This window comes from Triticum dicoccoides, chromosome 3B (assembly GCF_002162155.2).
Source record: "Triticum dicoccoides isolate Atlit2015 ecotype Zavitan chromosome 3B, WEW_v2.0, whole genome shotgun sequence".
Lineage (NCBI taxonomy): Eukaryota > Viridiplantae > Streptophyta > Magnoliopsida > Poales > Poaceae > Triticum > Triticum dicoccoides.
The window spans coordinates 171915119-171941615 of record NC_041385.1 but is presented as its reverse complement, the minus strand read 5'-3'; the positions used below and the strand labels follow the sequence as shown (position 1 = coordinate 171941615).

At 46.7% G+C, this 26497-nt stretch overlaps 2 protein-coding genes across 3 annotated transcripts; one reads left to right on the top strand and one right to left on the bottom strand.

Annotated features, from left to right (window-relative positions):
- Positions 1-15494: 15494 nt before the first annotated feature.
- LOC119275389 lies at positions 15495-16514 on the top strand. Its single transcript, XM_037556206.1, has one exon. It carries the CDS (start codon positions 15595-15597, stop codon positions 16312-16314), a length of 720 nt encoding a protein of 239 aa, XP_037412103.1. The 5' UTR covers positions 15495-15594; the 3' UTR covers positions 16315-16514.
- Positions 16515-18932: 2418 nt separating this feature from the next.
- LOC119275388 lies at positions 18933-26046 on the bottom strand. Of its 2 annotated transcripts, none has more exons than XM_037556204.1 (5): positions 24919-26046; positions 22450-23386; positions 20654-21827; positions 20476-20565; positions 18933-19740 (listed from the first exon to the last, which is right to left on the bottom strand). In XM_037556204.1, exons 1-5 carry the CDS (start codon positions 25613-25615, stop codon positions 19177-19179), a joined length of 3462 nt encoding a protein of 1153 aa, XP_037412101.1. In that variant the 5' UTR covers positions 25616-26046; the 3' UTR covers positions 18933-19176. The 2 variants fall into 2 exon arrangements, with proteins under 2 accessions (XP_037412101.1, XP_037412102.1); XM_037556205.1 differs by having other exon boundaries at positions 22450-23383; positions 24919-26045.
- Between the last annotated feature and the right edge of the window lie 451 nt (positions 26047-26497).

The window sequence follows — 26497 nt, the reverse complement described above, 5'->3', positions numbered from 1 at the left end:
CTTGGCATCATCCGTGAGGGCGACAATATAACTAAAGAGGCCATTGCTAAGTTTTCTGAGTTGTTCCAGGATAGTTGCCTGCCATTGCCATCAGTGCGCTTTGTGCTCTCTTCCGCCTTGACTACGACCTTGCAATTGAGGTTGAAGATGCCCTCCTCGAGCATGGGGGCACGGATGGACTGGGCCATGTGCAGGACTTAGGCAAAGGGACGGCAGCAGTCTGATGGTTGTTGGCCTGGTAATGGACTCGTGGGTTTTAAGTTTCATTATGTTAGCAAGTCTGTTTAATTTCCATTCTTGGGGAGGATGTTCCCCTGTTTCGATGTTGCTTGCAAGAACTGCCTGGACCAATGTTGTTCCTTCCTATAGTTGGCCCAAGTCGCCATGGATGAACCTTAGGTGCCCCGTTTGCTATTGTTTTCCTTTGCCTTGTGCTGATGAAATGATGCTCCCGTTTACACTCAGTCTCTTTGGTTTCCCATGTTAGCATACAACTCGAATATCATCAGGTGGAACGTACGAGGTTTAAACTTCCAGACCGCCGTTCTACTGTGCATGAGATGATTGTCGTGTCGACTTGTAATCTGGTATGCATTCAAGAATCTAAACTGCAACTACTGGACAGCAACACCGCCGCTTATATTGGGGGTTTTAGGCTCAAAGATTTTGCTCATAGGTCGGCTTTAGGAACAAAAGGTGGCATCATCTTGCTCTGGAACAACGACCAAATCCTTATCAGTGACATTCATCTGGGAGAGTTCCTTCTCTCGGCCTCGATCAAGCTTGCCAACACTGATGTGTCCTTCAGGCTTACAACCATTTATGGGCCCACTGCTAGCAACAGGAAGGATGACTTTTTCGTGGAGTTCCTTGCCCAGAAGCCGTCGCTGGGCTCGATGTGGCTTCTCAATGGTGATTTCAACCAAATTTACCATGCCAAGGACAAGAATAAGAGGAACGCTAATATTTCGTGCATTAACTACTTCCGATCAGTCCTGCATTCCTGTGAGCTCAAGGAGATCCAGTTCCAAAACAGGAATTTTACGTGGAGTAACGAGAGAGCTAATCCAACCCTACGCAAACTTGATGGGTTCTTCTACAACTCTGATTGGGACCTTCATTTTGACTGTCACATCCTTAATGACCTGTCGTCATCTCTTTCGGATCATTGTCCTTTGCTCCTTGCTAGCGACCATGGCCCCAAGCATCCCAGAGCCTTCAAATTCGATTTTTTTTGGACTAGACTTCCGGGCTTCAAGAAGACCGTGGCAGACTCTTGGGCCATGCCCACTAAGCACACCGAGGCATGCCAAATTCTTTCTGAAAAGCTCAAGTACGCGGTGGTCTGTCTTCACAACTAGAGTAATAATTTCTTCTCTGATGCCAAGTTACAACTCTTTATGGCCCTGGAGGTAGTCCTGCGACTAGATATGGCTATGGACATGCGCCCATTGTCCCTGGGGGAGAGAGTCCTAAGGGCTAAGCTTAAGAAGCAGATCATTGGACTTGCTATCTTAGAAAGGGTGCGGAAGAGACAATCCCCGGGAGTTACCAACCTTAAGGAGGGGGGCGCGGACACTAATTGTTTTTCACCTTAAGGTCAATGGCCGAAGACGGAAGAACTTCATCCATCGCCTCCGTAACAGAGTGGGTTGGGTGTCCTCCTGTTATGGAAAAGAAAAGGTGGTACATGATCATTTCTCTGGGATGCTTTGCAAAGGTCAGCGATGTCGGCAAGATCTCAATTGGGAGTGCTTACAATTCAATCACTGCGACCTCACCAACCTTGGCGACACAATCTCTGAGGATGAGATTCTTGATGCAATAAAGGATTTGCAAAGGATAAGGCATGAGGCCCAGATGGTTATACTGGAGCATTCTTCAACTCATGTTGGGACCTCATCAAGACCGATGTCATGGTTGTGATTAACAGCTTCTCCAACCTCCGTGATGAACATTTTCATTGGGTGAACTCGGTGAACATTGTGCTACTTCGGAAGAAGGATGGGGCCGAGTGCATCACGGACTTCAAGCCCATTAGCCTCATCCATGCAATTGCGAAGATTGTTGCAAAAGTTTTGGTGTCCAGACTTGCATCGTTCATGCACACTCTTATCTCACAAGCTTAGAGTGATTTCATGAAAACCAGAAGCATACATGACAATTTTTTGTATGTGCGTAACTTGGCCGGGAAATGGCACCGCATAAAAAATCCTACCCTCATCTTCAAGCTCGAAATCAAGAAGGCTTTTGATTCGGTGTGTTGGGCCTATCTTCTAGTTCTTCTGCACAAGTGTGTATTCCCAACTAAATTCAGAGATATGCTAGCTGCCCTTCTTCGCAGGTTGTCCTTGCGAGTCATGCTCAATGACACTTTGGGTCATCCTATTAAGCATGGTTGTGGTCTCAGGCAGCGAGATATGCTCTCACCCCTTCTCTTCATGTTGGCAATTGACCCATTACAAGACCTGCTCGACCACGCCACTCGACAGGGCAAGCTACACAAGATTGGCGGATGAGCCGTGAGCATCCATACATCATTGCATGTTGATGTGTCATGATCTTTGTGGCGCCCTTCAAGTAGGACATTGAACACTTCACATCCATCAAGCATTGACCTTGACTACGTCCTGCAGAGTTTCCCAGCCAAGTGCTCTACCTTCCCACTCAAATACCTTGGTCTGCCTCTATTGATCCACCGATTGCGTAAGATTGATCTCTAGTATCTCATTGATAGGGTGGCTTGGAAACTTTTTCCTTGGCAGGGGAGACTCATCACTACAGCTGGTGGACCCGCCCTTGTCAAGTCAGTGCTCACCTTGTTGGTAACTTACACCGTCACCGCTCTGGTGCCACCGAAGGCCACATTTGCTGCTTTTGAAAAAATTGAGAGGGACTTCCTTTGGGCGGGATCGGACAAGGTTTCTGGTGGCCAATGCAAAGTCTGTTGGGTGTTGGTTTGTAGGCGAAAAAGATTGGGAGGATTGGGAGTTCATGATATAAGCAAATTTGTGAGGGATTTCTACGCTTGAGATGGGCATGGTACGCATGGAAAGATCCCAATAGGTCATGGGTGCAATTGGGCAACCCTTTTGACCACACCGACATGGATCTCTTCTAAGAAGCCACAACCATTACCATTGGGAACGGCCACTTGGCAAAGTTCTGGCATTCGCCCTGTCTAAATGGGAAAAAACCGAAAGATATTCCCCCCCTTAATATTTCAACTCTCCAAGATGAAAAATTCCAACGTACATGATGCCCTCCTTGACCTCGCTTGGGTTACTAGGATCAACATTTCTGAGGGCCTCTCAATTAATCACTTACATCAGTTCTATACTCTGTGGGCTCTCCTAGACCCTATCCATTTGCATGAGCATCTCCAGGACAATTTTTCTTGGAGTCTCACCACCAACCATGCCTAGTAAGGAATCTCTGCATACAACATGCAATTTGAGGGGACAATTCCCACCACCATGGTGCCTATGGTATGGAGCAACTGGGCGCCGCCAAAATGCAATTTTTTGTGTGGCTTGTCATCAAAAATAGGGTGTGGACGGCCGACCGCCTACAAAAGCAAGGATGGACAAACTGCAGGTTGTGCCTGATGACCAACAAGTATATGGAATCAATCATAGTCTTTCAATAATTAAGAGTTTCGAACCCAACGAGGAGCAGAAGGAAATGACAAAGCGGTTTTCAGCAAGGTATTTTCTGAGGGCACTGAAATTATCAGTAACAGATAGTTTGGTAGTAAGATAATTCGTAACGGGTAACAAATAACAAGTGTAAGAAAGGTGTAGCAAGGTGGACCAATCCTTTTTATAGCAAAGGATAAGCCTGGGCGAACTCTTATATAAATCAAAATGCTCTAGAGGACACATGGGAATTATCGTCAAGTTAGTTTTCATCATGCTCATATGATTCGTGTTCGCTACTTTGATAATTTAGTATGTGAGTGGACTGGTGCTTGGGTGTTGTCCTTACTTGGACAAGCCTCCTACATATGATTAACCCCTCTCGCAAGCATCTGCAACTACGAACGAAGAATTAAGATAAATCTAACCATAGCATGAAACATGTGGATCCAAATCAGCCCCTTACGAAGCAACGCATAAACTAGGGTTTAAGGTTCTGTCACTCTAGCAACCCATCATCTAGTTATTACTTCCCAATGCCTTCCCCTAGGCCTAAATAATGGTGAAGTGACATGCAGTCAACATTCACATAACACCACTAGAGGAAAGACAACATACATCTCACCAAAATATTGAATGAATACCAAATTCACATGATTACTTGTAACAAGACTTCTCCCATGTCCTCGGGAACAAAACGTAATTACAAAGCATGCTCATGTTCAAGATCAGAGGGGTATTGAATATCATTAAGGATCTGAACATATGATCTTCCACCAAATAAACCAATTAGCATCAACTACAAAGAGTAATCAACACTACTAGCAACCCATAGGTACCAATCTGAGGTTTTGAGGCAAAGATTGGATACAAGAGATGAACTAGGGTTTGAGAGGAGATGGTGTTGGTGAAGATGTTGATGAATATTGGTCCTCCCATGACGAGGGGATCGTTGGAGATGATGATGGCTTCGATTTACCCCTCCCAGAGGGAAGTTTCCCCGACAGAATCGCTCTGCCGGAGCTCTAGATTGCTTCTGCCCAAGTTCCGCCTCGAGACAGTGGTGCTTTGTCCCGAAAGCTTCCTTATGATTTTTTCTAGGTCAAAACCATCCATATAGCAGAAGATGGACACCGGGGGCTGGCTAGGGGGCCCACAAGCTCAGGAGGCGTGCCCTGGGGGGTAGGGCTCACCCCTCAGGCTTGTGGCCACCTGGTGGGTCCCCTTTTATTGTTTCTTCGCCTAATACTTTTTATATATTTCAAAACAATTCTCTGTAAAGTTTCAGGACATTTGGAGTTGTGCAGAATAGGTATCTCAGATTTGCTCCTTTCCGGTCTAGAATTCCAGCTTCCGGCATTCTCCCTCTTGATGTAAACCTTGTATAATAAGAGAGAAAAGGCATAAGAATTGTATCATAAAGTGTAATAACAGCCCATAATGCAATAAAAATCAACATAAAACATGATGCAAAATGGATGTATCAGTGCCAACTTTGCAAGAGAGAGCCTGAGTCCGCGGTGCACATCCTCTTCAAGTGTAGGTTTTCCCTCAGAATTTGGGCGGCAGTCAAGGCATGGATCGACATGCCTGAATTAAATAATGTGATTTGGGGAGGCTTACGCACGGTCCAGGCCTGGTGGACAACGACGGTTCTTATGCATGGACATAGGAGAAAGGCTATTTCATCACTTCTCATGCTTGTCACATGGGAGATATGGAACAAGCGAAACGCTCGAATTTTTCGCAACAAGTCGAATATGCCTACTTTACTATTATATAATGTCAAGCGGGAGGCAAGAACTTGGGGCCTTGCCGGGGCGAAACATTTGTGCACTTTGATGCTGTGAGAGTGGGCTTTTTCTTTCATTTGTTGTGTAATGGACCTCATTGAACTTTGTTTGGCTCTCCTTCTTTTATTAACAAGATGAGGCAAATCTTTTTCCTTCGTTTTAAAAAAACATTTTACAAACTGCTGCAAAAAGATTTCCTACTTTGGGGGCGCCTACACTCTACATGGTTCTCCCTTCCGAGTTCCGATAGCCCTGTGTTACCAGATTATGAAAATGTGAGGACCCAATACTCTCAAATCCCTCTGTTGTCTCAAGATATCTGTAGTGTCGACAAGTTTAGTTAGCTCTAGCTGCCCGAGGCCGTCGATCTTCTGTCGGTCGGCTCCTTCCAATCAAAAAAAATACGAACCTGACATAGGAGAAGCATCTTATCTCTTTTGTATTTAGGGTTGAATCCTAGTGGCCGCCATGTTATGGCCTGCATAAACTTCCTGTGTAATCACTTCGTTTGAGTAAAGCATCCCGCTAAGAGTAGCTAATCTCCGTGTAATTCTGAGTTTCACTGTGTTTCATTCTTTGAATCTCTTTGTTCTCTAAACCTCTTGCAGCCTAAGCATGACAATTGGTATCTACTCTCCCCGTCCAGGTTTATTACACCCTCTCTTATCTGGACTAAAGTTTGACAATAAATCTTACTATATGTTATAAATTATACCAGTGGGGATCTCTTTCGAATACAAATCTAACAACATATATTTTGTGGCCAATAGTACTTTTTATTTTGTTAGTCAAATAGATGGTCAAAATTTGACCCAAAATACGAAGGGGGAGGCTATTAAATTAGGACGGGGAGTAGAGCCTTAAGATTGTGGGCCGTGTGATCGATCTTTCGATGCTTTGGAGTTTGGATCTCCAAAATCCCCCTCCCTGTGTCAGGGATCCCGGCAGTAGTGCAATTTTCTCTAGTAATACCAAACTCTCCCATACCTTTTGGGTGTGTCACAACATTCCAAGAGACCCAACTTGGATTTCGTTGTCCTTCCTTACTTACCCATTGGAACTTTCTATCAACATATGAGATGCTCACCTAACCCAGGAAATTTTGATGCAAGACATTGAATATATCGGCATGGCTTCCATCACCGCCTTAATCAATACCTCCTTCTCGGTTGTGGACATGATTTTTTTCCCAAATGATAAGTGGCACATGGCACTCCGGTCTTGACGTTTTTTGATGGCTATTCCAGTCACGCAAGGATGGCAATTTCTAGTGACAGGCGGTAAGTTTCTGTCAAAAATAAACTGAAGGATGAAAGTTTCCATCCTCGCATCACTAGACTTGTCGTTGAAAACATTCAAAGTTGCCATGTGCTCATACCTGACGTGTGGCACTTATCAGGGTCCTTTCTTTTCTATCCATCATTGCATCTTGCTCCCAAGGTAATCCTTGAGATAGCACCATTTTTTGATGAGCCAACATCCCAAGGTAAGAAGAGTTTACCTATCCCGCCGCCGGGTTTATCTTTTTATGGATTTTCTATTTCTCAGGTGCCTGAAATTCCTTCTCTCATTAGTCACTTTTTTCCTTCTTCATTCCTTCTTGTTCTTCTTCCTTCCCTCTTAGTTGGACCTCATTGGAGAAGAACTAGCCCCACCATCTATCTTAGAGTGAAGTAATGGCCCAATTATCTATCTTAGAGGTGGGGGTTGCAGGCGATCACTGGAGTTCCCCACTGGTGCAGCAGGGCTTAGAGCGATGGCCAGGGCAGCGGCCAGCAACAACGATGGGAGGACGTCTAAGGAAGGGCAAGACAGCAAGGCGACGTGCGGTAGCGCTCGCCAGCCGTGAGTTGCAGGCCAGCGGATGGGGCGGGGTACGTTGGGGGTTGGGAGGAGGAAGACGATGAACAATGCCACGATCTACTTTGGACCATCAGATCAAGATCTAGTAACTGATGCAACTTTTTTTCAGACGCCTGAAAAATAGAGCCTCCCATCTTTTTTTTCTGGTGCCGCAAAGTTTACCATTTTTAGGGGTCGCCGTAGAGTTTATCTAAAGCTGAAGAAAGAAACTTGAGCCCTTGGCCCCCAGACCCCTAGCCCGCCCTTTACCAAGAAGAAACATCAAATCGGCTAAACGCAAACCCCCACCAGGCCGCCACTGATCGCATCGCGACCATGGACAACATTGTCATCAATGCACCGTTGTCATCCCGCTTCTCCCCCGACGATCTCAACAACTTCGCCACACCCCTGCAGCAGCCCACCCTATCCTCGTCGTCTCCTCTCCCCTGCGGCTCCTCATGGTCCTAATCTCCCCACCTCCCTCGCTCTCCTCCCCTCCCCGCTGCCTCCTCTCCATGCCTCCCTCCTCCCAGACCTCCCCCTGCAGTAGTCCCGCGTGCCCATCCGCGTCTACCTCCACCCATCCTCCGGCACCCTCCTCGCCGTCGCCCACGGGAACATGTTGGTTGAAGCAGTACCAACCCACCTAAACGGGAACATGTACTAATGTACGAGGCCAGGCGCTTCAGATATTGGGTAAAGTGGGCAACCTTTGCAGAGTTGAAGAAACTATCTGGATAGTCGTGTCCACTGTATTGGGCAGTTCATATTAGGTCACTCTGTTCGATCAACACTATGATGACGGAATGATGTTTAGTATTAGATGAATATAATAAAAAATTGAGGAACTCGGTGATATTGGATGACCTTAAGGATGATCACTGGATGACTATGAGATCACCTAGTGATCATGAGGCACTTATCATTGATATCGGCAGTCACCGTCCCCATCTCCCCTGTTGCAGAATTTATGATGCAGCTCCAGCACTCCTCGGTTCCAACTTCGTCCCCTGCTAGATGGTGGTTGCGGCAATTCTGCACATCTACACTCACAGAGACAAAACATGGGTTGGCTACAGCTCTACCCACATTGGTCGTTGCCTACGGCTCGCTGCCGTCAATGGCTGTGCCAGTAGATGGTTGAAGCAAATTAAATAATTGGATCTAGCAAAAAGTACATCGATTCCAGCTAAATCAAAAGACGTTTGTAGTAAAAATTTGAGGTGGTTCCAGAAAAATCAAAAGAAGGTGGTAGCAAAAATTGGGTTGCTTCCAACAAAATGAAAGACGATTGTAGCAAATTTTGAGATGGTTCCAGCAAAATCAAAAGAAAGATGGTAGCAAAAGTCGGGGTTGGTTCCAGCAAAACAAAAATATGGTTCCAGCAAAAAATCCACCCCACCGGCTTTCCAACAAAACAATGACCTGCTTGTATCATCCCCATCCACTAGTTCTAGCAAATTCAGCCGAAGGTTGTAGCTTTATCATCAACATTTGCTGCTTTTTTGCTGCTGCCCATGGGAGACAGCCGGTTCCAGCATGCCTCTGGTGTCGCACGATTGCTAGTTGTAACAAAATGGTGGTTGTCGTCCCAGCAATGGTTGTTTCCAGTTGTAGCACCAAGGCCGACTAGTGGGTCTTCTACAACGCCATCAGCCTATATGCAGCAAAATGCTCCCTGTTCGCGACAACCCTCGGGTTGAAGACGTTATGGCGCGGAATCGGCAGGAAAAGGTGACCGAAGGAGAAAGAAAGGAGCTGCATCGTGAGGAATAAAAAGGGAAGGAGGAGCTGCGGGCAGAAATCCATGGCGCCATGGGAAAGAGCTGCGGTGCAAAAGGGGGAGAACGAGTGGTTGGCGACGGTGGGTTGGGACCGTGGGATTTAGCCCAGATCAAATGGTAGGGTCACGTCCGACCGAAGTTTAAGCCGGCCTGCCGGCAGTAAATGTTTCCCAACATAAAACGACTTATATTTCGGTTCGGAGGGAATAACCAGCTACTATTGTTTTGCGTTTGGCTCGCTCGTGGCAATGAGAAGGAAGAGTTTACCTAAAGCTCGAGAAAGAAACTTGAGGCCATGAGCCCTTGACCCACCAGGCCCCTAGCCCGCCCCCTAGTTCGCCCTTTACCAAGGAGCAACAAATCTGCTAGAGCGCAAACCTCCCACCATGCTAGCACCGATCGCATCGCGACCATGGAGAGTGTCGTCACCGACACGCCGCCGCCATCCCGGTTCTCTCCCGACGACCTCGACAACTTCGCTGCATCCCTGCCGCAGCCCACCCCCATCCTCGTCGTCTCCCCAAACCCTAGCCCTACCCCGCGGCTCGTCGTGGTCCTAATCTCCCCACCTCCCTCGCTCTCCTCCCCTCCCTGCCGCCTCCTCTCCACGCTTCCCTCCTCCTCCCAGACCTCCCCCTGAAGCAGTCCTGCGTGCCCATCCGCGTCTACATGCGCCCATCCTCTGGCGCCCTCCTCGTCGTTGCCTATGGGAACATGTCGGTTGAAGCAGTACCAGTCCACCCGAACGGGGACATTTACTAATGTACGACAGCAGTCGCTTCAGGTATTGGGTAAAGTGGGCAACCTTTGCAGAGTTGAAGAAACTATCCGAATAGTCGTGTCCATGGTATTGGGCAGTTCATATTAGGTCACAATGTTCGATCAACACTATAATGACGGAATGATGTCTAGTATTAGATGAGTATAATAAAAATTTGAGGAACTCAGATATATTGGGATGACGTTAAGGATGATCATTGGATGAATATGAGATCACGTAGTGATCATGACGATATATCGCTTATGAGATCACGCGGTGATCACGAGGATATATTGCTCAGTTGTATAGTCAATAGTGAGATGGTCCATGTGACCTTAAATGATGGTTACCCATTACTACTAGATTACCACATCATGATTAATATTTGTGTCTACATTTAAAGTAGTTATTCCTAATTTAACCTGTAATGCTATGTTATTGTCTTGCCTTGATGCTTTTGGTTTTTGTGAGCTTGCGAGTACATTCAAAGTACTCACCTGGCGTGTCATACCAGATTGCAGAGGATGTCGGGATTGATTGCATGTCGAGGACCCCGAGTCTGCGAGTTAAAGATTTGTCCCAACTAGTGTCCCTTTGGAGTGGAGTCCATCACCATCGTCGTTGTTCTGCTGCTATGAGTTGTTCCTCTCCTAGCATAGAGCAATCTTAGTAGGCGTAGTGTCGGCGTGCCCATGTAAGCGTTGTAATACCAGAACCCTTGTACCCATATTATTTGTACTAAGAGTTATTTGTTCTATGCCAAGCAGTGTCGTGTTCTAGAAGACTTGGTCTCTGGACTAGAATAAGGGGCGTTCCGGTTTCTCTGAGCCGGTGTGCCACATTCTTGGTGCATATGCTAAGCCAACAGTTAGAAGAAGAAAACATTCAATGACCAACAAAAATATGTTGCTTATGTGGCATTGCATGCACTGTGTATGAGCAGAGGTGGCAAGTTCAAAAGAAATGATAAGAAATACATTGCAAAAAAATATTCAGGAAGATGTCACTGGTATACAAAGAATTTGACAAAAAGCAAAGAAACAAATTGCACAAGGTTTGGAGGTGGATGTTTCAAATCAGAAAAAGGGAAGATGTGGAAGAAAGCTTAAAGACATCAATCTAGAACAAATCCCCATAATCCCACTCAACAAGAGGTCTGCTATCAGGTCACTAGCTTGGCAACATATTTAGAGCTACTGGATTTATTGCCACTAAAGCACTTGTTGCACTATTGTTGCACTTGCAAACAATACTTGCAAGGAGTACTGCGGTACTCCTGAAATTATACTACTGAAACTTGCCAAACGCAAAACTCTACTAATGCAAACTTGCTTAAATTAAGAGTACACAAAATTCTACTGATGCAAACTTGCTATAGTAAGAGTAGACACAACACTACAGTAAGAGTACACCAAACTCTATCGATACAAGTACTATAGTAAGAGTACTGAAACTTGCAAGCAAAACTAATGCAAGGAGTACCGCTCAACTACTACAAGGAGTACGCAAAACTCCAAAACTTGCAAACTTACAAGGAGCATTGCTCAACTGCAACAAGTGCTACTCCATTTTCGGTGAATTAAGCAAGCTACCCTCCATATTCAGTTTAAGCAAGCTATTGCAACCAAATTAACTGAAAAGCTCCCTTGAGTAGGTAAGCACGACTATATAGCACAAGACAAGCAGCATTAAGCATGCAAACACTTATCTCTGCAAACCAGAACACGGAGGAAATAAAATCATCATAAGCAAATCTAGAAAAGCACAACTTCAAGTACTCTGGCGGGCGTAGAGAGCAATAGAGTTGCACAGATGGAGTACTCACAGTGGCGCTCCGGTGCCGTCGTCCGGGAGGAGCTCCGGTGTCGTCGTTGTGTGGTGGTCATCTTTTTTTAGAAGAATAGGGAGCCCTCCCCGGTTCCATTATATTAATGAAACTAAATTCAGTTATTACATCAGCTCACTAAGAGGAGCAGTTCAGAAAGAAAACAATGGCTTAAGCCAGTACAGAGTTAACACAACCGGATCACAGGCACTACACAGTATCAAATGCAGATCAGCTCCTGGGATGCCTTGCGCGCTTTCAGCTGTGGTGCAGTCACCGCTTGAGGGGACCAGGCAGCCACCAGGGTCGAGGTTGGACTCGGCATCGATGTAGCTTCTGAACGCTTCTTGGAGGGGGGACGAGAAGCCCACTGCGTCCTCCGAGATCTTCAGCTTGTCCCATGGAGTCACCGACGGGGCTCCAGCGTGCTTCATGATCAGCCACTGATCATCAGTGGTTGTCTCAGATTGGTCGCGAGGTGTGTTGTGAAGGCCTCCAGCCTTTCTGTCGCCCCATCCGAGGACAGGATCGCCCAGTTCTTGATAGTTTTTAGAATCAGCCTCATCACCTGCTTAATGGATGTCCATAAGGTGTTATTGAAAATCATAGAGTTCCTATATTTCCAAATACACCAAAGTACAGCAGCGTTAGCCGTGTTGAGGGCAGAGTGTTTTTTGTTAGCAATCCAGAGTCTGGCCACTGATTCGAAATCAGTCCCAGTATCCACCCCGAAATGATTTGAGACCAGAGGCCAGATCTGTCTAGAGACCACACAGTCAAAAAACAAATGCGAGCATGTTTCAGCCTCAGAGCAGAACACACACTCAAGTGGCTTAATAATCTGTCTTTTCCTGAGGTTATCCCTAGTCATTAGTTTGTTGTTGGTAAGGAGCCATAGGAAGACATGAATTTTTGGTGGAATTTTTAGCTTCCACACCGAGGGGATGAAGACTGGTTGCACCCCCCTAAAATTAATCACATGGTAGAGTGAGCTAGTGGAGTAAACTCCCCTGTTCTCTAGCTGCCAGACAAGGGCATCGGTTTCATTGGTAAGGGTCAGGCTGCTAGTTATCTCCACTACCTGATACCACTGTTCCATGAGCCTGTCATCAAAATTCCTTCTAAAAGTGAGCTTAAGTTGCGTACCATCCCATACTTCCCTAACACTTTTGGTTTGTTCATTACATATAGAGTAAATAGGCCAGAATTGCACTGCTAAGGGGGAGTTACCAAACCATGTGTCTTCCCAAAACCTAACTTTTTCACCAGACCCAACCTTCCACCTATAACCAAGTTTCATTGCTTGGATAATGGTTTTCAGCCCCTTCCAGAATCTGGAGGCACTGGGGGGTAGGTTAGGAGCAAAAATGTTAATCTTACCAGACATGTACTTGTGATCAATGATCATTTTCCATGGTTTTCCTTCACTCTCATAGTATCTCTTCACCCAGGAACCTAGTAAACACAAATTGACATCTTAGAGGTTTGGGATTCCCAAGCCTCCAAATTCTTTCTGCATACACACCATCTTCCAGTTGGCTAGATGAAGTTTCCTATGGCCTTTAAAATCATTCCACAAACAGTTGGCCATTTGAGAGTTGTGGTGGTCATCTTCTCCTCCCAGTGGTGCTCCGGCTACTCCTCGCCGCCACACAGATCCGGCTGCTCCTCGCCGCCACATAGATCCAACATCTCCTCACCACCGCAGTTCCTCCTACAGATCCTCCAACGGTAAAAATTGAATCTTGGGACGACGAAGCGGGGGACAATGCGGGAAAAAGAGGGCAGTGGCGACGCGGTTAAGGGAGAGGCGGCGACGCCACGAGAGAAAGAGGACAGCGGCAACCAGTGGCAGATCCAGGAATTCAACATTGGGTGTTCAAAAAAAATTGCACCCTAATAGAAGAGCCCATTGGTTCACTGCAATATACAAAATACAAATTGTTTGGTACATATACACAGAAGGAGACGTGGGAGAGCATTGCTACATACCAAGGTGTGTACATATACACAGAAGAGTGGTTCTCGGTGCTCAACTAACTCCTATTATCTAGCTAGTAGATCGGAGAAAGGAGACGTGGGAGAGCATTGCTACATACCAGGGCGAGGCTGTCACAGTGCCAAATGGCCTAGAAACATGCATGCGTACATGCAACACACCTATATACGATTTTTTGCAAAAAAACATTTAGGTGTACATTTGTACACCCATACCCCCATGATGGATCCACCCCTGACGGCAACGCAGGCGAGATGCGGTGGTGACGCGAGCGAGGGTGATGCGGCGGCTACACGGGCGAGGAAGATGCGGTGGGAGGGGAGCGAGAGAGCAATGCGGGTGGGAGGGGACGAGAAACAGAGAGAGTGATATTGTGAGAGGGGAAATGTGGAAAAAGAATAGAAGTTTTGAAGAGATTTCAACGTGCAAACATAAAAGGCGACTGCTAGGCGCCGCCGCGCCGGCCGAAATTTCGGCCGGTCGGCCTGCAGCCGCACGATTCAGCCGCACGCATCTGTTCAATTAGATCCCCTCGCTCGTCTTCTTCCTCCACTATGCACGCAGGAGCGTTGACCTCCAGCCTGCCGCATCTAGCTTCTCGTCCTCCCCGCACATCTGCTCGCATCGCTCGCTCCATAGCTGCTAGGCCCCTCACCTCGCAATAACGACGCCGCCCTACAACTCGTCGGCAGTCACCGTCTCCATCTCCCATGTTGCAGATTTTATGACGCAACTCCACCACTCCTCGGTTCCAACTTCGTCCCCTGCTAAATGGTGGCTGCAGCAATTCTACACATCTACACTGACAGAGACAAAATATGGGTTGGCTACAACTGTACCCACATTGGTCGTTGCCTCTGGCTCGCCGCCGTCAATGGTTGCAGCTCCGCCTCCAGTAGATGGTTGAAGCAAATTAAATAATTGGATCCAGCAAAAAGTACATCGATTCCAGCTAAATCAAAAGACGTTTGTAGTAAAATTTTGAGGTGGTTCCAGAAAAATCAAAAGAAGGTGGTAGCAAAAAATTGGGTTGCTTCCAACAAAATGAAAGACGATTGTCGCAAATTTTGAGATGGTTCCAGCAAAATCAAAAGAAAGATGGTAGCAAAAATCGGGGTTGGTTCCAGCAAAACAAAAATATGGTTCCAGCAAAAAATCCACCCCGCCGGCTTTCCAGCAAAACAATGACCTACTTGTATCATCCCCAACCACTAGTTCCAGCAAATTCAGCCGGAGGTTGTAGCTTTATCATCGATGGTTGCTGCTTTTTTGCCAGCTGCCCATGGGAGACAGCCGGTTCCAGCACGCCTCTGGTGTTGCACGATTGCCGATTGCAACAAAATGGTCGCTGCCATTCCAGCAACAGTGGTTGCCAGTTGTAGCACCACGGCCGACTAGTGGGTCTTCTCGAGCGCCATCAGCCTTTATGCAGCAAAACGCTCCCTGTTCACGCCAACCCTCGAGGAGAAGAAGTTATGGCGCGAAATCGGCAGGAAAAGGTGACCGAAGGAGGAAGAAAGGAGTTGCATCGTGAGGAAGAAAAAGGAAAGGAGGAGCTGCGGGCAGAAATCCATGGTGGCATGGGGAAAGAGCTGCGGCACAGAAAGGGGGAGAACGAGTGGCTGGGGACGATGGGTTGGAACCGTGGGATTTAGCCCAGATCAAACAGTAGGGTCGCATTCGGCCGAAGTGTAAGCCGACCTGCCGGCAGTAAACGTTTCCCAACATAAAACGACTTATATTTCGGTTCGGAGGGAATAACCAGCTACTATTGTTTTGTGTTTGGCTCGCTCGTGACGATGAGATGGAAGAGTTTACCTAAAGCTCAAGAAAGAAACTTGAGGGCTTGAGCCCTTGACCCACCAGGCCCCTAGCCCGCCCTTTACCAAGAAGCAGCAAATCTGCTAGAGCGCAAACCCCCACCACACCACCACCGATCGCATCGCCACCATGGACGACGTCGTCACCGACGCGCCGCCGCCGTCCCGCTTCTCTCCCGACGACCTCGACAACTTCGCCGCATCCCTGCCGCAGCCCACCCCCATCCTCGTCGTCTCCCCAAGCCCTAGCCCCGCCCCGCGGCTCCTCGTGGTCCTAATCTCCCCCACCTCCCTCGCTCTCCTCCCCTCCCCGCCGCCTCCTCTCCACGCTTCCCTCCTCCTCCCAGAACTCCCCCTGCAGCAATCCCGCGCGCCCATCCGCGTCTACCTCCACCCGTCCTCCGGCGCCCTCCTCGCCGTTGCCCACGGCGCCATCCCCGCCCACCGCGCGCGCCCCGCCGCCAGGAGCCTCATCTCCGGGCTCCAGCCGGAGGAGGTCCTGGTCCTTGACGCGGTCCGGAGCGGGGCGTACAGGGGCAGGCTCTCCGCGGACGAGCTGGTGGAGGGGAAGCTGGAGACCGGGGCGGCGCGGCGGCGGGGAGGCGTGGGCGCGGCCAAGGGCGTCGCGTCGCTGGCTCCTCCCGGGAGCGTGATGGACGGGCTCGGCGCCGCCGTGATGACGGAGTGCGAGATCCGGGGGAAGGCCGCGAGCATGGTGGTGACCTGGCCGGCGGCCGCCAGGCCCTCGGACTTCGGGGTCATGCGGCGCGTGGCGGCGGAGCTCGGCGTCGATCTGAAGGCCGCGGCCAGGGTCTCCGGCCGGGCCGGGTTGGGCGCGCTGTATACTTAAGATGATATCCCTTCCACTTCTCTGTGCTCATGGTTCATCAGTGGTGTTGTTTGGCTTGAGCATCTGACAAGAGAAGTTTTAAGAGAAAAAACCGAGATGTATCAGGAATTCAGTATTCAGCAATTTTGTGTTCGGGGCAATCTGCAACAGGATTATGGACACGCAAATTTAAATTACATTTCAGTGTTAACTTGTGTGTAGTTGCCGTCTCTGCGTTGAGAACTTGCTGCCTATGTGTTGTTTTGAGACCCTGCTGTGCCGCACTTGACATTTGATCAATGATCATGCACAACTGCCCGTTCCCCTTTCGTGAGAGAGGCGATAGTTAGGCGACAGTTTCGTGCTTGCGATCTCTGGCGAGTCGACGGCCTCTGCCCCCTTGGGTTCCCGTTGCTCTTCCTGGTAGTTCATAGATTAGGAATAGGTCTTCCAGTGGAGGCGCGGTGAGAGCAGCGCCGCGTCAAATAATCTGGCCTCGGATTCTCCCTTACCACGGTGACGCCCTCCATGGCGGCGTAAAGGAGCCGATGGTCTCGTGTGCTCGTCATTCGTTCGAGGGTTGAGCTTTATGTGCCTGTTTGTGTTGTGATGCTGCTGCCCCTACCTACCGTCGTGTACTTGGAGCACAGACGGAGGTTTGGTGGCAGTGGATTTGGCTTTCCTCCCCGTCATCATCGGCAGTGAGTGGCGGATCCCCAGATACAACGCAGGGATATTCCCAGCCGACGTGCCACATAGTCAAGCGCCTGTTCTATAAGCCCAGTCATCGGCTCTCAAAGCCTTTATGGCTATGGCGTTGGCCTGGATCGTGGGATTGTGGAAGTCTACCTCTTCTTCCGGCGAGTCTCACGACGACGCCGGCGGTCGTTGGCACTTTCTATGTTGGTTATCTGCAGGGCCCCTAAGAGCATCTACAACCGGACCCTTCATACCTGCCCCAAACGTCTAGACACGGTTGCCCGGGCGCAAAAACCGCACCCAACAGTACCACTTAAATCCGGTCCAAATGCCTGAACTTACCGGCAATTCCCATATCCGGTTCATACCTGGAACGGATAAGGGAACGCTCGGATCCGCCGAACAAAAGCGACATGTAGAATTGGCCATAAGAGCCCATGTGGTGACACGCAGAGACCATTGGTCCGACGGGTGCCTTCTTCTTTTCCATGCCGCATGGCGCCACTCCGGTCTGCCACCCGAGGGAGCAAGTCCAGCTACTTAAGCCGGACGGAGGCGGCCCAACCCTAGTTCGTCCCCATTCCTTCCAGCTCCCTCCCACCCGCCCCACCGGCTTCCATCCGCTCGTGGTAGCCGCTAGCCATGGCCCGACAGAGGATCACCACATATGTCATGTTGACGTCGAAGAGCCGGTTGCAGCTGGTGGAAGAGATCCAGACCAGGCGCACTGCTTGTATCACTGCCAGCCTTCCTCTGGATTTACCGTAGTCGAAGGATGAGGACAATGTGGAGCCGGAGGAGGACGACGCTGTCATGGAAGAGCCGAAGCCGGTGGAGGAGGACGACACTGTCATGGAGGAGGAGCCGAAGCCGGTGAAGGAGGACGTGTTAGAAGAACCGGAGGAGGCGGCGGTAAATCCAACGCATGCAGGCTTCGACAAGGCAAACGCCATGGCGGAGCTCGAAGAGGCCCAGGCAGAGTGGCAGGCCCTCGAGCCCTTTGAGTCGAAGCATGAGGTGGAGGCGAACCACCACATCCTCCACCAACGAAAGGCGGAGACCAACGAGCTCTTCATCGAGCTAGAGAAGGACGAGGACGAGATGGTCATGCTCCTGGCTGCCAATTCCCACAAGGCCAGCGGCTCTGGCACCAACATCATCAACATCTCCGACGACGAGTATTTTAGTAGTTGGTAGTAGTAGTAGTTTACGTAGTTGCATTCGTTTGTACGATGAAAATGGTAATAGGATATGCCTAGGGTGGTTCTTTGTGATGAAATTTGGGATATGCCCGGACGCGTCCGCGGGCGGTTGACAAGTCGTATTAGGTATGTGTGGTTGTAGATCCTCCAAGGATAGTAGTATTCTTTTTCTTCAGGTTCTTTCTGCTTAGTCTCCACGACACATGTTCTGATCTCTTCTGGTCTCTCTAGAAGATTCCGCATCCATGTGTATTATGTACTGTGTTATTTGGCTAATGCAATGTGTATGGTTTGTCTCAACAATACTGATTGTAAGAAGCACTATAATGACCAATAGTTCAGGAGGAATGAACCTCGCTACGAACACAAGAACAAGCCGTGTTCATAACCGTGTGAGAAAAGCGCTAATATTTTAAAAGATTAACTGAAAGTCAGATTTTCAGTTCTTTTTATTTACACCTGACCAGATTTCATGTCCTAACTTGATACTTAACAGGACAGACATCTAGATTAGAGGATAAGAACACTCAGACTAAAACAACAGAAAAAAATCAAGGTCTGGTATTCATTTTTCTCCATAATAACATGTTTATGGAAACTTAATCCCTACAAACTCTTGTGTACCACAAATTCTATCAAGGAACAGAGAAAGCAAAAACCCAAAAAATACTGGGAATTTTATTTCAGTTTTTTGCAAGAAAAAATAACGATAAACCTACCTCATTACTGGTTGCTACAAAAAGTAAAGTAGCATGGCAATTTCAGATTGAAAAACTCCAAAAAAAACATGGGATGGAAAAGACAACTTTTATTATTGATCGCTGCCACACACACTGCGGCAGAACAAGGAACACACTGGAGAATGCTGCCAATTCTCCAAGAGAAACGAAATATGGTGGGGAAAAAGAAACGCATTGGAGATTTAGGGTACCAGCCGACGGAGATGGGATACTAATTGGAGCAATAAATGGAATAAATTGTTTTAAGTACTCCCAGGAGAGCAAGGTATCCGGTTAAAATTAACCCTACAACCTGGCATGACATCCTCGCACGACTGAGAACCAGAGGCAAATGTAGCATCAGAAACCACACCAGAAAATTCCTCTTTCGGAACATCGGGAACACTGCTTACCGAGCTGCAACAAGGTTGCAAAGCTTTGGGAGTAAGGAACTCTCCCTCACCGTTGCTCAGAAATTGCAGCTCCTCAGTATCACAAGCATGCCCCTCAGCATGGTTGATGCTGAGGCTTTTGTCCTCAACATCTGAGCCAACCTTGTCTTCTCCTGTGTTGCTGCAATCTTTTGCCAGCCCAGCATTACCAGGCATGCTATCAACCGCTGCATGATGAGGCCCGCCGTTATTGTCCACTTCGTCACACATATCAGTACAAGGCAATGCCTGATCCTGGATGACAGGAACATTTTTTCCCTCCACCATGTCCGCAGAAGCCTCCTTAATCATCTCTTCACTGTCTGGTTGTAAAGATGATGTGAGAGCTTTGGACTTCCTAGAACCAGTGCTCGAACTATAAAGCTTCATGGCATTCTGTAGAAGTTAAAACACATCAATAAATAATACGGGTTCAACATGGAGTAATGCATTCAAAGATTGCTATTCTTTATGGCAGAGGGCTATAACCGAAGTTAGAGAAACAATAGATGCAACATTAAGAAGGTTCTGATGTAATAAGTCCCAAACGTAATATAGTTGTTCCATTAACCTCATAGCCATTATCACAAAGATACTTCATTACGCTGCTGAACAAGCCACAGTAACATTATTACTGTACTGGATTTAAAGTAATGTAAACATGTTTGGCTAAAAAACAATGATAGTAAGCTCAGATAGGACAATAATTTCAAGTCAAACAAATCAAAAAAAAAGCTAGTTAAGGTTTCAAGACTCTGGGTTGTCCAGGCTGTGGATTAAACATGCAACATACGCATTGTGGCATACTTCATGGACAAATTTTAGACTTTCCAGTGCCATGTATGCTAAGACAAATCAAATTTTGGGAACAGCCAGCGCTATGGTTCAACACATAGGTGGCTCAGTTTGGCCTTTCAGCTTAGAAGCCATATAGCCTATTCCACGCAGTATAGAGATTATAGTTTTCTTAGCATTATCACGTGATGAAAAATGCCCCAACGGAGAAGCTTGAATAATATGGTGAACAGCAGATGTGACAAATATTAAACATAATCATTTATGCACTGGCCTATCGTAAAGGTTTGTAAGTGAGTCATCCAAAAAATCATAGTTAATCTTGGAGAAATGTACCTCAAATACAGAAGTTGCTTTCCCTGAAAATATGGACTTTATCATGCATTTGAAACCTTGAGCTTGATACCCGTGCTCATCTTTATTATTCTGAAAAAGGGAACATGATGCTTGGTCAATGTTGATAAAACAGAACTTTTTAAAACAGTAAACTAAACATGTAAATCATTCCAGCTACCTTCAAGCACCGATGCATGGTAGATTCATACGATCCAGCCAGCTCCAACTCCCCCGCCATTGTACTACATTTTTCGTACAGCTCTGGTGAAGCAAGGCTTGTCGAAATATCAAGCCTCTTAAAGTAGTTAGAGCAAAACCGAGAATCCACTTTTACATTAGAAGGCCCAGGAGTTGCGTCAGATCTATTTTTTGGAGCATGTGCATCAGTTTTTTCAGCATTGGTCCCAACTGTTTTGACTTCAGAGCTTTGACTTTGATTTTCAGCTGGGAGTTGCATTAACGAGGGCTTGACAAGAGTATGAGATGGAAATGGCACCTCCGACTCTGACTGCTGATGAAAATTAGGATCATTATTCCGGCCCAGTTCTTGCCTGCCATAGTTGTGTGAGTATTCATCAAAGACACTTCCATTTGCATCCCAACCAGGTACCCGAGAGAGATAAGGGTCTTCTGCAGGATTGTGCCACGGAAATGATTGTGCACAATGTGGAAAACTTTCAGGATGTCCATGCAAAGGATAATGCATCCCAGCATGATTCGTATCCATAGATGGCCGCATCCCAAATAAAGATTGAGGGAACTGGTGGATAGCTGGGTGAAAACCAGGGATTGGAGGCCCATGCTGGAAAGGACCAAAACCACTTGGTGCTGGTGAAGGCCATGAAGACGGATTATTCCAAGTGTTACCATGCCCTCTTGCATTATCAACAGTACCACTTCTTCTTGAGCGGCTGCTTGATCTGCGTTCTCTAATCTGGCTCCTATTATCATCATCAAAGGATCTTTGATTGTCCATCTCAGGTCTATCACGTGGCAGATGGAGATGCCCTGGTGATGCACTTTGGTAGTTCTCAGTAGCTTGACGATTCAATAACTCATGATTTCTGGTATTACCTTTCTTCACTGAGCCATCAACAGCATCATGATTATGCCTCAGATTGCTCCGGTTCGAAACTTGACAATCACTCGCTGATGGTGGTCTGTCATTAAAATGGATTGGTCGGCCATCAGATCTCAAACTTCTACCATCTTTCGAGGGAAGAGAGGATTCATTGTTATTTGCATCAGTTTTACTAAGACCCTCAACTGATTGAAAGTCAGATGTTCGTCTATGTCTTCCAAGAGCAGCACCATTCTCCCTGGGTGAGGATTCTTCTTGTTTAGAGACATGCCTGAAATAAATAATAATTTGATAAAACTCTAGATATCCACATCAGTGCAGCTTGTAACTTCTAACGACTTAATAGTTTTATGAACATAAGCCTTTTAAAATAGAGAAAAGAAGCTTAGGATTTCAGTAGCACAGTCATATCCAGGAACAGATGATGATAAGTGCCCACAATTACTAGAACTACCTACATGTTTTCACTCTTACCAGTTCTAAGCTCTGTTAGAAACAGGCCATAAATACATGTCAGAAAAAGAAAATGGAACTGAAATTGGATTTTGGACTCGAGTAATCTCTCATCAGATCCATCTCCAATAAGACAAATCAGGTCCATCAATAAACACTACCCAGGATTAGTTTAACACAACTTTCATATAATCTAGATCTCTTCATAACGAGTCAGTGGTGCTTTTACTACTTGCCATAGGAGACCTGGATTTGTTTACTTCAGTTGTTGATCTTCCTATGCCTATGCATTTGCAGCATAGAACATAATAAATTTATTCAAACAAAAATCGAATTCAGAAGATACAAAGGTAGATATCAAGAAGCGCTCACTCCAACTTGAACAGTTGAAATGTAATGTAATGCGGAAAAGAATGTAGATATCAAGGTTTTAGAATTACCTGCTTTGCTCCTTCACAGGATATGTGCTGGATCTGGTGGGGCTCTTCCTCTCAAAATCCCTCCTCCGAGAATCAACCTTCTCATATTCCCGTCTACGGTCTTCACTTGATACAAATGAGCCTACATCAGACCTGCGTTTAGCATCTCCATGATATTCTTTTGCATTCCTGGGTTCCAGATCACCATTATAGATGCCTTCTTCATAAGACCTTTTCTTCCCTTTGCTGTCATCTCTATACTTAGAGCTCCTACGGTCAGCAGCAGATGTGTCAACCTCATTGTCATGGAGTCTATTTCTATTGTGCCTGCTCTCTGAGTAATTATGTTCCTCTTTGCAGTGCTTTTCCAATGACCTGTCTCTAGTGTTGTCCTTTGAGGATCGCACATCCCATGACCCACCATCTTGACTCCTATGATGTCTATAACTATCATCTCGATGTTTCTCTCTAGAGCTGTTATCAGATCTTTCATTCCTAGATTTTTCTTCATCTCTAGGCTTATCTTTGTATCTTTCGTCCTTATATCTGTCGTCCTCTTTAGATCTTTCCCCTTTGTATTTTACATCCCTATGTCTATCTTCGTGCCTCGACCTTTCCTCTTTGTACCTTTCATCTCTATGCAGTTCCTCATCTTTATGTCTATCATCTTTGTGTCTGTCATTGTTATGCCTATCCTGGGCTTTGGGCCTATCATCTCTATATTTTTCTTCTCTGCGTTTTTCCACACCTCTAGGCATGTCATCTTTCAATTTCCCATCTGTGTGTTGCTGCTCATAACATCCATCAGTTTTGGTACGAACATCCCGAGGCATGGTTTGCCTTCCCTTGCTGCCACTTTGTAACTCATCTTTCGCAGCAGACTGATCCTTTGTTTTCCTGTGCCTCCCATTCTTTTCTGAATCTCCACCATGTAACCCATCTTCACGATGACGGTCTGCTAATAGAAAGAAAAATAATATGATGTCTATAGAAATTATAATATAAATGCTTCATCAAAGATATAAAACACGATCAGAAAGAAGGTCGAACTCGCAACAAACCCACACTAATACTCTCTTGATTACTATGGTATCGGTACTAAGATTATGACCATATAATACCAATCGCTGGATTTTGTAGGCTAATTAAACTATAGCATATAATCAGGATGTAGGCTGTATCCTTATGAGAAGAAATATACAGAGCATATACAAATATACAAATGAAGTGATCGACAAGACTAGATAATTGATGAGTGGCTATGACAATCCGAGAGCTTATTTTGAAAATTGAAAATAATAAATACTCCCTCTGTAAAGAAATATAAGAGTGTTTAGATCACTGCTTTAGTGATCTAAACACTCTTATATTTCTTTACAGAGGGAGTAAATAACAAATAAGACAGCATAAGCTATTTCAAATCACGTCCATTCTAACACTTCATAGGAACAAGTCACAAATAACGTACTAACACATTGAATCCATCTTCACAACTCAAAACATGGTTCATTTATAAATTATACATTCCCTCCGCCCAGAAATGTAAACCCGCATAACTGTGTGTGCAGTCTAACACAATCCTAATAAACAAAACAAACTAGACAGTTGAAAACTCTGCGAACTCCCACATGTCTGTACACACAATGTACAAGTTCAATATTGTACAAAAGCATGCAACATTTGCACAGACTTTAATGAGCAAAGATTTGTCACCAATTTTGCGCAACTACTCACTGACATGTGGTGCTCAATGTAAATTTTAGATCTAGGCCCTTGTATGCACTCAATCCCCATGGAAGGTGAATGACTCATGGGTAGTACCAACATATGTTTATACCATTGGGAAGGATGCCAAGAGAAGCAGAGCCATAAGTAATTTGCAAGGTTCATGGAAACTAAAATTTTAGCTAGCATTTAGTATGGATTTCTGGTTGAAGCGGAGGAAATACACACGTAGAATAGCATCGACAAACAACGTAGTAACACCAACTCTCACTAGCCTGGGGGCAAAGCTATAATACTGCAACTCATGAGTCATAACCTACATGAAACAAAAGCTAGGGATTCCTCCTATATTACAAAAACCACTAGTCAAGGAAGTACAAGACAAACAGACATGGCCTTTCCTCAAAAAAAAAGTACAAGAGAAACAGATGTAAGATATGACCAGATTAAGGCAAATGTTACATAATAAGAGGTTATGTTCTCCGTGATGAGTAAAATCAGACAAAAATCAAGCAAGGAGAATCTTCATCTAGTCATAAACTCATAATATCATATAATATTAGATTCTAGTCTAGTTTTAAGTTATAATAAGTAACTTAAGCATTTGAAGTTTCTCCTTCTGTTACCAAAATCTTAACAAGAACTATGCAATCTGATAGGCTTTCATGTTCCATATGATGCTTTGGCCAGTATAGCAAGTGATACTTCATCATGACTAGCTACCAAAGAGTTTAAACTATGAAGAGCAAGCTGAAAAATACCTACCATCAGTTCCTCCATTAGAATAATTCTTTGTTTTATCGCTGTCCAAATCTCGTGTTTTCACCTCTTTGTTTCTTGGCGTAGCTTTCAATGATGCATCATGCCTGCCCTCACTCCCCTTTTCATGATCCTTACTCCTATCCTTGACAATCTTATACTGCTGATCCATACCGTCTTCCTTGAGCATCAACACTTGCTTGCTTTCTTTCGACTTCTCTGCCTCAAGCTCCCTCCCCTTCTCCTTCACTCGGTGATGCTCGCCACCACTATGCTCCTCCAAAAATAATGTATCTTTATCTGACTTCCTTCTGACAACCTCGTTGGACCTATCATATTCCTTGCTAGACTTCCTTGCAGACTTCCCCTTCACATCACCGTCTGAATTCCTGGACTTCTTCGAGTCATGGTAACTGACCCTCTCATCTTCTTCGCCGTGACTCCACCTGTCATCCCCGACGGCATTATCCTTCTCCCCTCTGCTCTTCCTCTTCTTCTGCCCATCGGCCGAAGAACCTGATGCCTCGCCAGCATTGGGAAGCTTTGCAGGCCGCTTCTCGTGGCCCTCCGAGCCCTTGGAGGCCCTGCCGGCGGACGCCTTCCTATCCTCCTGCTCCCGTGGCCGCGGATCCTCGTCAGAGTCCGACCTGTCCCGCTCCTCCCGGTCGTGCTTGCGGGACCTGCGTCGCGTGCTCCTCGGCATCGCTCCAAGCCTCAAACCCACGACCAAAGGTTCACCAGAGCCGCACCTATTTGAAACCTGCGGCCCCTGAATCCTAAACGGCGGGGTGGAGCCCGAGCAGACCGTACGCAAATCCGCCGGAACTCCTCGTCTCGCCGCGGCAACCGCCGAGGATACTTCAATCAAGCATATATAAGCAAGCAGATGCAAAAACTTCCGGGGATTCACCGGGGCTCGAGTCCGACGACGCGGCGGGGAGTGAGGCAGGGCGAACTGGACTAGGATTCGGATATCGGCGGCGGCGGGGTGGAGGCTTGGACGAATCGAATCGAATCGAATCGGAATGGAACACGAGCAGCGGGCGGATAGGCGGAGGAGGGATTGGGATTGGGAATTGGAGGAGGGGAACGGGCGGGGGCGAGAAGGGACGCGATCGCGGATTTTTGGGGGATTTATCTATTTTCTTCCAAACAAAGTTTCTGTTTCCGCTAGGGCGTCGCGTGTGGCGTGTGGCGTGTAGCAGGTGGGCGTGACGGAAATACCCACCGTGGGGTTGGGTCGGCTGACCGTGGGCAGCGGTTAGTATTAGCCGCGGTTCAGGGGCAGCGCGGTAATTTTGGTGCAACTTTCCGTCCGCTTGTGTCCCGTTTTCGTTTTCGATATCAACCTTCATGATCTTTTCTCGCGCTGTTCTTTTTTTTTTTTTACTTCTCGCGCAGTTGTTTCTCGTGCGCTTAACGGACGAGGATTTGGAGCATGTGCTTCCCAAAATGCCAATTGTCACGCTAGCTTTACGAGGACCTCCTATTCATCGCCTTCCGTCGTGCGCTACACCACCATCACTTGAAGCAAACTGACGTGTACAAGCCTATGAGGGTGTTTGTTTCCAGGGACTTATTGGTT

What these genes read in the sequence shown, in the direction of transcription:
- LOC119275388 (XM_037556204.1), bottom strand. Translation starts at nt 25,615, where the DNA reads ATGCCGAGGAGCACGCGACGCAGGTCCCGCAAGCACGACCGGGAGGAG. An exon ending in TTCTAATGGAGGAACTGATG is followed by an intron (nt 23,387 to 24,918) that starts GTAGGTATTTTT and finishes TCTTTCTATTAG; the next exon opens with CAGACCGTCATCGTGAAGAT. An exon ending in CCATGCATCGGTGCTTGAAG is followed by an intron (nt 20,566 to 20,653) that starts GTAGCTGGAATG and finishes TCCCTTTTTCAG; the next exon opens with AATAATAAAGATGAGCACGG.
- LOC119275389 (XM_037556206.1), top strand. Translation starts at nt 15,595, where the DNA reads ATGGACGACGTCGTCACCGACGCGCCGCCGCCGTCCCGCTTCTCTCCC.